Source organism: Nestor notabilis, unplaced genomic scaffold, assembly GCF_000696875.1.
Source record: "Nestor notabilis isolate BGI_N333 unplaced genomic scaffold, ASM69687v1 scaffold7116, whole genome shotgun sequence".
Lineage (NCBI taxonomy): Eukaryota > Metazoa > Chordata > Aves > Psittaciformes > Psittacidae > Nestor > Nestor notabilis.
Window position 1 is genome coordinate 17,100 of NW_009932281.1, and position 11,277 is coordinate 28,376.

General features: G+C 41.7%; 1 protein-coding gene across 1 annotated transcript; it reads left to right on the forward strand.

Moving 5' to 3' along the window:
• Positions 1–589: 589 nt before the first annotated feature.
• Positions 590–10,239, forward strand: LOC104407123 (HCLS1-binding protein 3-like; the record flags this gene model as incomplete). Its single annotated transcript, XM_010016310.1, has 3 exons — positions 590–741; positions 1,233–1,368; positions 10,011–10,239. Coding segments are annotated over 3 exons (517 nt in total), but the record flags the coding sequence as incomplete, so codon positions are not given.
• Positions 10,240–11,277: the final 1,038 nt, after the last annotated feature.

Sequence of the window (11,277 nt, forward strand, 5' to 3'; positions counted from 1 at the left end):
CTTCAACTTAAATGTGATGTAGTCTTTCTACCACATCTCCTCTGGGAAGGATGAGGGGAGTGTCTAACAACTTTATGAAAGGTGTATGCAGCAGTCAGAAACAGCAGCAGGCACTGGCAAGGAAATGGAGCCAAAGAGATTTTTTAAAGCCTGTCCAAAGGTATCAGTGCAATGGACCAACCCGCACTTTGTTTTTCAAGCCACCCTTTTCTGTCTGTCTATGACAGTGTTGTTGGAACTGATTGTCTTTCTTAGTCTAAGCTTTCTGTGTGGGAGAGTAAAACTGCTTAAATATGATTGAGTGAGAGTTTGCACAGTACAGCGGTGTTAGCCCTGCTCCTCCAGTTCCCATTGGGTTCCTTGATAGATCTTAAGAATACAAAACATGAGCACAGGTAGAGTATGTCAGACCAACAGTCCCTCCAGCTCAACTCAATATTCTGTTCCTGCTAGCAACTAACAGATGCCTATGTACCTTTCTCGAATCCTTTCCCAGCCTCCACCTATTTTCAGCTTATGAGACTTTGTAGCTATAAATCTTTCATGGTATATGAAGAATTGCAGAACTTTGTTGTCTCTTATGTTTTAGAACTAAAAAAAAAAAGGCAGCATCTGCTACTCCAGCCAAGGAAGAGAAGCCCAAATTAACCATTTTTGAAGAGGAAGTAGATCCAGATGAAGGACTCTTTGGCCCAGAAAAAGATTTCTCATCAGTTGGTCCCAGGAAGAAGATGAAAGAGAGTAAATCTATTCTATATTTGTATATGCACAGATTGTTTTATCTAAGGCATGAGCTTTTAAAATGTAGTGATGCAGAGTATACAGGCTAAATAATGACTTGGGAATATTAAGACAAACCTTCAGCTGGGGCAGAATCATCTAGAATCATTCAGAAAGAATAACTAAAAGACCTGAAGTTCCCATAGATGTTCACTGTTGACATTTTGGCCTGGGATATTACAGGTCTATGGGAGCTGGCTGTCTCACAGTCACTCATCTCACACTGACAAGAGTAATGTGACATACTTTTGGGTGCAAGAAGAAAGCAGATTTACTAAGTCCCAAGAGTGCAGAGAATCACTGCACTTTCTGGATTGGAAATCCTTGTAAAAAAAGAATTGTCTACATCTTTTTTTTCCAGCCCAGTATCCAGATTTACTAGCTAGTGTTCATGCAGATACTGTGTTATGTACCATGATCTAACTACAGCATTTTCTGGTTCCCCTTTCTAGATCTGAAATTATTTGAAGATCCAGACCTTGGTGGGGTGGTAAGGCTGGGTGACTCACTATTGCTGCCAGCTGCCTGTAAGAACAAGGAGTATGTGCTGAACCCGGGTCCTGAGGAGGACACTGAGGAACTGTTGAGGTATGTGTCTCAAATCTGTTGTGTAGAATGAAGGTGATCTGAGGAGTTATTTGGACTTCAAATGAGATTAGTTTGAGGGCAAAGCTTAAATAAACTTTGAATGCTAACTGTGAATCACTTGTGCTTACAAGTAAAAGGTAAGAAAGATCTGTGTCGTGGAGCTTGGAAATCAAACACAGTAAAAAGGAAATTAGGAAGATCCTTTGAGAAAGGAAGGGTGCAAGGTATTATTCTGTGACTCAAAGCCAGGGTCTTGAAGGCCCAAGGCATGCTATCTAGTCCTGTTTTTCTAACATGACACTTCTGCTTTCTGCAAGCAATCCCCAGGAGAAAACTGACCTTTACTATGGAAAGTTAGAGTCAAAGCCCAGAAACAAAGAATAATTCAGCTTCAATGAGCTGAAATCAGGGGCTTTTGCCACATGAGGAATAGTTTTCTGCTGATGGCTCACAGGTCTCTCTGCACACTTCCAGGAGGAATCCTGTGCACACCTTTACAGCTGTAAAGGACTCTCATTAAAATCTGTATCACCCTGCATTTAATTTTTAATCTAGTAGAAATGGGGGCTGGAGGTCAGAGTTACAGGAGGGAATAATGTACTTGCTCTTACACTTACATTTACCTGCCCACCTTGATAGTGTAGCACTGTAATGTATCATCATGTAATGTGTTTTATCCCTGACATCTCTCTCACAAGGCTAATTTTCCTGAACTGATAATCCTCAAGAGATCAAGAAGGAGTCAATGCTCAGAGAGACCAGCATCAGCAGGGAGTCTGTACTGCCGTAGAGCCAAATTTGTGTCTTCTGGATCTTATGCTGGCACCTGAATGATGAGGCCAGCCTGCTTGCGGTGCTCATTCTTGCCAGCCAGCTGCTGTTAGGATGTATGATTTCCGCAGCAGGTACTAAACCCAGGACAGAGAATCTGTGTGTGGTTTCAAACCTCTCCCGAAGCAAGTAGTTTTGCAGCTACTGCTTCCTGTGCACGCAAAAGTGCTAGTTATCTCAGTGGTAATACCTGACTTAATTTAAGCAAAAGTTAAATTGGGCTGGGTGCCATCTCGCATGACATGCTAACAGCCCACCTGATGTTTACAGAAACTGATGGGGCAGGACATGACCTGATTTAGTGCTGTAGTATAATGGGAGCAAACACATATGTTCTTGCAATACTTTCATGTTTTCTTTCTCCTCTGCTAGCGATCTCAGCATACAGCACCCTGATTCAGATTGTACGTACAGCTAGAAGTGAAGTGCCCATTTCAATGCAGTCCTTGCATTACCCACTAGCAGAAAGAGCTTCTCCATCTGTCACGTTAATGTCCTTTGGATTATATGTTTTCTCTTCCTCCATGGCAGAGAAAGGTCTTTTGCTCTGAAACCAATACACCATGCTTTTAGGTCAGTTTGGGGTCATTCATCATCATTAGCAGCACACCTAGATGGTTATGAAAACTCATGGGAAAAGATTTCATTTCGTTTGAATTCTAGAAGTTTTCATTTATTCTTGAATTGCCCCAGTGCTTTCAGTAGTTGACAAGTCATCAAAATCCAATTGGAAATGAATACTTGTAATGAAGCAGAAAATCAAGCCAGTGGGCCAGTGGGCAAGTTGCTACAGCAATCTAGAGGCAACTGTTGGCTGTGGTCAGGATCTGGTGACCTGTTCAGGTCCCTAACACCCTCTGATCCCTGATAAGCCTAGTTCACAGTGTTATCTGCACATCATAGAGAGCTGTGAACTGAATGCAAGGTGATTTAGAGTAAAGGAGGAGCTGTTAAGGTGGGGAAGAAGAGTGTCAGTGCCATTTTAACCTAGTAGAATACTTCACCTCACCTCTATGTAAATTCTTTGCAGTCACCTGAAATTCGGTAGCTGAACTTTCTCAAGTGATTATGCACAACACATTTTGATTTCTGCTCAGCTAGAAGTCTTAGAAGAAAAGTCAGGTCTCATAAATCTAGAGGCAGCATTTGAATCATTTCCCACCTTCCCTTAGCAGCAGACTGGTGTTATATGTTCTTGCAGGGCAGTGCCACGTCTTTCCAGGCAGTGACCCTTTGTGGTGAGAGGAAATGTTCAATGTGAGCTGAACCCTGCAGTAGCTTGAGCATAATTTGAGGTCTAAGAGTAAATCTTGACTTTGACCCGTAGATGCTGACAATCCCTCTTCCTTCTCAGAGGGGACTGAAGAAATTTCCCCCCAGGCATCAGATCAAAGTAGGAGCCATGACAACTTATTCCTTTAGTGAGCTAGAGCTGGCTAAGCTAGTAGAGGAAAAGTAGCAAACATCTTGGTCTGTTGGACATACTCTCTTATACCACACAGAAAATTTGCCTGGACACATTTTGTCAAGACCTAAGACCAGCCTGAGCTATGGTGCACGAGCCCGTCTGTGGTAGGTCCAGAAACCTAGACATGTTTGCTGTACACAGATAGATAGCTGAATAATGCAAATGTCGTAGCTCTTGACTCATGAGGTCTGCTCACATGCATGTTGTAGAGCTGAGAAGTGTCTGACTTCCTGGAAAGTGCATGTTCCAGTGAATCATGGACAGAGACAGGAGAGCAGTGCGTAAGGCAGAACCTTCTTCCAAAGGGGAGATGGGAAAAAGATGATGTTTAGAACATCAGAACATGGGAGCAACCAAGGCCTTCGTGATCTGTATGGCACCTGAGTGGTTGCAGCAGCAGTAGCACCCCAGCACTGTCAGAACACCAGTGAATCCCCAGCAGTGACTTGCAGCTCTTGAGGAAGTGACTGTTACGGAGACAAATGAGTCTGCAAAATGTGTGTGGGCTGTGCTTGTCACAACATGAGGGAGAAGAGAATATGATAAACGTTCTCATTGCAAACTGAGGACTGTGCTCTCTGTGGGTGCATGATGAAATGAAATGAGAATTACTGTTTCAAATAGAAACTACTACTTTACGTTAACAAGTGTTGAGTTTTGAGAAGAACTGATTGTTTTGTAAGTGTAATGAAAGATTTCTTTTTATGGCAAAATACTCATGTCCATTCAAACAAGGATCATCCCTCTTCTTGTCCATTGACCAGCCTTTTACTGGTTACTAATTTTTTTGGCCTATCAACGTATACTAAGTGATGGTGATGAAGAAACTAGATGAGCTACCTCAGTAACCACTGGCATTGCAAGCACTCTTTGGCGCTCTTTCCTACCATTAAGTCTTCCACAGTACATGTGTGAGGTGCCTGCAGAGCACTGTACTTGCATGTTCTTCCAGAGCTTGTGGAAAAGAGATAAACTGCTGTGTTAGGAACCATCAAGGTCAAGTCCCATCATGTTGCCTGCAGGAGAAAAGGAGCACGTCATACTCTTCCTTCATGGGATGTGCTTTGTGAAAGGGAGGGTAAGCGAGCAAGCCTTTTTGGCTTATCTTTTCACCACGGGGATGTGGAGAAACCCAGGCTTTTCAGAGAAGTCCAGGGTCGCATTATTTTTTACTCTTCCAAGGTGCAAGGTGACCAACTGCAGTTGATAGCTTGGTAGCTGATCAACCCTTTCACAGATGTTAAACAAATTATCCTGGGGAATGATTTAGGACCAGGCCTCTCTTCTACAGTCTTTTTCCGGGGTTGTGTCGCAGCATTTAATGATTCCTTCTGGATGCATTCAGACATTTACTTCCTTCCTCAAAGCTCCTCCTCAGTCTGATTTCCATTTGAGCTAGAGACAGAAATCAACTGCTGCAGAAATAAGTATCCTGCCAACTCTCCTATTGTGGATTCTTATCTCATCTTATTTTCTCATCTCCATCCACCCAGTGGCCACAGATGTTCAAATTAAGTTTTCATGCAGCAGGACTGCAGTCGACCTCTTCTGCCTCATTAATCTAAATTGTGCCTGCCTGGTGTGATGGATCAGGTTTTTGTGAAAAACCAATGCTAGAATTGATCCTGTGAACATTGCAGCAGCTCTGTGGGTCCACAGAATTACATGAATTATCACATATCCTAGCCTGAAATAATTGTCACAGTTGTCTGAGCAGCTTTTTAGGAGAGATTTAACTTCACTTTTGATAATGAATAGGGAGTTGAACTGGAAGGAAGCAGCTGCCAGCGTAGCATTTGTCTTTTTCTAGTCCTGAGAACAGCATCAGCAGCAGATCCCAGTTCTGCTGCCTTGTGATGGCAGACCTGTTATTTATTCTCAGGATTACGCTGATCTAAGACTGCTGATGTTGAAAGGACAGTTCAGCTCTTACCTTCGTGCTACAGCTGTATCAATCTGCCTGTGTCCTTAAACGTTTAATTTTGTCTGGAGTTACAGGTAGATCTGTTTTTACAGTTCCGAGCTGTGCCATCAGTGATGGAAATGATAACCCTTTCAGGAGGATTATATTGTTAGATGCTGAAGCTGTTTGTGAAACCACATCCTAACTGTGGCCATTTCTAAACACTATTCAGTCCATACAGCTTCTTGAGCAGGTTTGTTAGCTTCAGGTTTGACAAGGAACTGATGACATCCTTGAAGCAGAAAAAGTTTTTATGTTCTTCATTCAGCAGGCCATTCACACGTGCCAGATTCAGAGAGCAACACTTCCATCCTCAGACTAGTCAGGAGTCATATGAGACACCACATCCAGCACCACATGATGAGAAACGCTTTCTCACTGTCCTGAGGATATGGGAGCAGCACCATAGTTGGGTTGCGGAGGAAAGTAGGATCAGGAGAGGAGATACCTCCTACACAGCCCCCTGTGCTAGCACTCCTGTGCTTAACACCAGCCTGTATAATTTCCACAGGCCCTTGCTAGACATCCCGCTCTCTCTACTGACCATAGCAGAAGTGATGGTCAACAGATACTTCAAAACCTTCTTATTTTGGGGCACAAGTCTTTTCCCAAGTAATATATGTGATATTACACCTCTCCACAAGGCTTCAGTAAGGTGTCTCTCAGGCTCGGAATTAACACTAGACAAAATAAAGACACCAGTAATGAGATAGGGAAAGATAAATGTCTACTCCGCAAGAACTGCTGAGAGTTGCATAACCTAGCTGGAAGCACAATTCTTTTGGATATTTTAGCAAATGGTAGTCTTCGTCTCTTGCTTTCATTACTGTTCACCTCATTAGATTATTCCTAGCAGGCAGAGGTCACTGTCACCATCATACTAGATGCTGTACAAGCACTAGCACGTAGTCGTTCCTGTCCCAAAGTTCTTGTCCAGATAGACAAGACAGAGTTCAGAGGAGTGTCATCTAAACTACTGATGTTCTGGTGGCAGCTGTCTCATCTCCCAAGTCAGAACTCGTTTACTCTCTCTTACATCCACATGCTAGCAGTCATATCATAGGGCTTTGTGACAGCCTTTCTTCACTAAGGGTTTTGATTGCTTTCTGTATCTGGAAACAAAGAGGATTTTCCGCCAGTGGAGTCTGTGAATCAGCACAACAGTATGGCAGGAATTTTAAACAATGTGGTGCTGCTTTTCCATTACAGAAAAAGAAAGAGACTAATTAGAGAATGATTAATTACATGGATTCTGTGCCTGATTGTCTATAAAAAAGATGGGGGTGGGAAAGTTCTTCCTTTAATCTTGTTATTTCAGAATAGCTGATTGATTTTTTTCGTCCTCCTCCTAGCCTGTAGTTAAATATGGTGGCAGTTATGCACTGTAACAATTCATTTGCTTCTCAAGAAATAGAAGTCCTTGTTTCTGTCTCTGCCTGAGGCATTTTGCATTTTACCTTTTTAGTTTTCCAAAGACAATTGTGTCTCACAGGATCAAACAGCAGTGGATCAAACAGTTTGCCTAGCACTGCAGCACTGAAAAGCAGGTTTTGAGACAAAGACCACATATTATCTGTTGTGTTCTCTGTAAAAGACTTCCATCTAACCAGTGTCTTGAAAAAACCCATGACAAGAAAAGGGTATTTACATGATCAGCTTCCAGACTTTGAAAAATCATCTCCTGCAGAATTTTTGGCCTGAAAGCACACTCCCAAAATACCACTACATACATACACTCAAAACCCCCACAGCCTACTGGCCTGCATCTTTGGGGTATTTTATGACTGTGCTGACTGCTTTTGTTGCTGTAGTTAGCACAATATAGAGCCACAGAAGAGTAGAGAATTCAGGATGCTGTACCATCTGGTCAGGTTAATGAGCTGTATTTACTGCTACCACTTCTGGACAGTACACCTAGTTTAAAATCATGCCTCTTCCATATGGTCTGTATGTATATGTATGTATTTTTCATCTGGTTATTACAGTTTCTATTATTTATGCCCAAAACTTTATCACATGAACACTGATTCATTCAGTATATTTTTATGCCAAGAGGGGAAGCATCAGACCAGCTAAAGAAAGCTAAGCTTCAGAAATACCAGCCCTAACATGTTTTGTTTATAACACAGCAAAGAGAATAAGAACATGTCTTGGCAGTGTGATCACAGGTGTGATATCTTTGGATATCAGAGTTTGCAGCAAACAAGATGTCTGAGCTTAAATTAAATTAATTTCTTCTAGTAGATGAGGAATTTCAGAGGAAGAAATACACTGACAAGATGTTTTGTAAGTTATGTGGGGTACGTCGCCCACAGGGTATCATGGAAACTAAAAGACATCAGAAATCTTATCTGAGTAAAAGAGAATATAATCTCCAGCATTACTTGAGGCATGAAATTTGGGGAGCTGCCTGCTGGAATACAAGTCCACAAGGAAGAGTTGAAGGTACAGAGCTCTGGGACAGTGGCACTGCTCTGTCCATCAGTTGGTCTGTTTAAGTATTTCCTAGTTTTAGATACCTGTTACAAGATAAGCCTTGGTTAAAGTTGTTCCTTTTTAGATTCCCTTTGGGAGCCACAAAAAGATCCAGCTTCAAGAATGGTTTTACCTTAAAGTGTTCTGACTGTCTATACAGCAGAAAATACAGACTTATCCTTGTTCACTTTATGGCCAGTTCATGGTCAGTGTAGTTTGTCTCAGCCTGGGCAGCACAGTCAGAAGTTTCTCACAGCTTTTAGTAAGGGCAAACAAAAAAAGAAACCCTTGAAATCATGCAGTTTTTCTTAATAATAACAGGATGCTGGAGTATTGAAGTACCTGAGGTTTTAACATTCAAACAATGTTCAGTAGGGATGGAGTAATAAGGTGTCTCAGAGACACTGATTCTTCTGTTGAGCATGTTCTCCATGGTCCTGGCCAGTTACCCAAATCAGTTGCTTTCCAGATTATGGAAGATCTCAGTTTTGCTTTAACTGCCTACATTATTTAACTGTAGTTTTGGCTGAGGCAGAGGGAATTTTACTGCTGGCACTGTTACAGCCTAATGGGCTGATTCAGTTGATATTGAAGTCTGATGAAAACAGTTCTTACAACAGTGACTGTGAACAATTAAACAGTTAAATCATTTCACTGCTTAAGATGCTACAGTCACAGAGTAAGTGTGTCCCACTAGAGCTGAGGTCTGGCAAGGAGGTACCTACATATGACAAACCTACTGTTCCTCTTGACCTTTGGCTCCTGGTCCCTCATGAAAAAGTTTTTGCTTGTGCTTCTTATGCTTTACCTTTCCTGATTTTGTATGCTGCAGTTAGAGGTGGTGCCTTTTGCAAGCATATAAGGTATACATTTTATCAGGTGCTTCACTTTTGTAGCTAGTTGTTACACAGCTAATCATCTGCATGGATTGCTGGTTGGATTTTTGACTGCTTAACAATTATTTATCAATTAATCCTTTGGGAAATTAACAACTGTGTTTACTCCTTAAGGTATTTTGTTTGACCACCATGCTCAGGGGACCAAAACAAGGGGCTATTTTGATTCAGGGCAGAAATTACTGTTACCTGAAAAGACTTCTCTAGCTATGCTAATTTTAGCTTTGCCATCTCTGCTGTATCTTTTAGATGTAACGTGTCACCACCTTCTTTCCCTTTCCTCCATATCCTCACTTTCCAAAGGCAGACACCTCTTGGAGTCACAAGACAATCTGTTATAAAGGCTCTCTCAAAATCAGTAACAACTTCTATGGGACCAGTCGGGCATGTGCAGCATTCTGTGTCTCTTGATAAGGTCAAATAATCCAAGTAGAAAACATCCTTAACTGTTTCAGGTGTTTGAGCTTATTTCACTAGGAAACAGGGGGAAATGTTTTCCAAAAAGACTTGTATACACTCACAGATTGCAGAACTTCACAAGTTTCTTGGAAACAAACATGAACACAATATTTTTAAAGCCATTAGTTTTTCCAGTTTCTCATGATTGAGCATGGGGGATGCTCAGTCTCAGATGAGATGGGAATGAAGAGGAAGCAGAGCTGAATGTGAACAATTTTACTGTCCCATGAAAATCTCTGGGAAGCAAATCATCCTGTCACAAATCAAACACATTTTTTCCCCAGACTAAAGTTCTTTTTTAGTTTAGACATTTGAAAACATCATTTAAAATTAATTAACTTGTACAGAAAACTGAAAAGCCACATTATAAAAAGACAATTCTTATTTTGGTAACATGGAAACTTTTATGGAAAGCTCTTTCTAGAAGAGAAATTAATAGAATTTGTTCCTTTTCTGTGTAACGTTTTACTTTCCAAGGCTGCATTTTCTTATAAAACAAAAGCAGTTCAGAAATTCCCAAGATGTTACTGATGTTTTCTTTTTATTCCAGAGTTGAAGATGATTTAGAGAAACTCTTGAAAGTAACCTCCAAACCAAAACCTAAGGTAGCATCAAAACCACCAGTGCCTCAGAAGCCAGCAGTTGCTCCAAGGAGCACTAATTCATCCCCACTGGCAAAACCAAATGAAAACAGGATTCAGACAATGAATGACGTGGACATTCTCCAGTATATCCAGGAAAACGAATCTATCAACAACCAAGATGCAAGTCTCTTTTGAACATACATATTCTTAAAATGTACGTAAATATACTTAAAATGATGCCTTCTTGACCCAACTCCTGGTGAGCTCAAGTGACAGTAGCAATTGTTGACCAGATGCTTTTACTGTCACAGAGCTCATTTGTGTGCTGTCATACAGAGAGCAGCAAGTTTGGCTACCAAAGGCTCAACATGATATTTTCAAAACAGAGCAGTTGGGGTAAAATGTTGCCTTAGATTTCCAGGGGTTTGCAGGGAATGTGGACAAGGACATAGCACTACAGATTGTCTACTACTGTTTTAGTATCAACATAGTGCGGTTTTGGCCAGTTTAGTTGTGACTGAAAATGGTAAGCATATTGCATGCATGGCAGCTGTGAATAGTGTCCAACAAATGATCTAAGGCAGGACAGGATGCCGTTCCTGTCATTGAGCTGACAGTGTATTTCAGCTCCCTGGAAAGCTCTTTTTCCTTTCATCCTGTGCATTATTTTTGTAGCAGCTCTTTCCTTCCTGACTTGTATTTCAGTAATCTATAACCAGGAACTATTAAACATAGGTAACAGTTCCTCTGTTACTCAGAGAAACACTGAAATTCCAGCTAAGCCTGACGATCTGCTGCCTTTGTTCTTTTGCAAATGCCAGCTTATAGGAGAACTTGTAGGACAGCAAACACTAGAGCTATGCATCTTTGGCCCTTGGGGAGAACAGCAAATGACTGAAGATGGCTGAGAGTGCACCTCCAGACGTATGTAGAGGTTGCAGTGTGAGGGAGGTTTGGATATTGTAGGGCTCTTGTGAACCTACTAAAGATACACAAGGGCTAATTTTTTTCCAGCCACGTCTTCCTGGGCTTCCACTGTCCTTAGTGGAGAGGAAGAGATTTGTCTGGGAGTTGTTTCAGAGCAGGTGTCCTAATGGATGAACAAGACCAGGTTGGACAGGGCTTTAAGCAAAATGGCGTAGTGGAAGGTGTCCCTGCCCAGGGCAGGGGTCTGGAACCAGATATGTTTAAGGTCCCTTCCAACCCAAACCATTCTATAATTTGCTCTCTGGA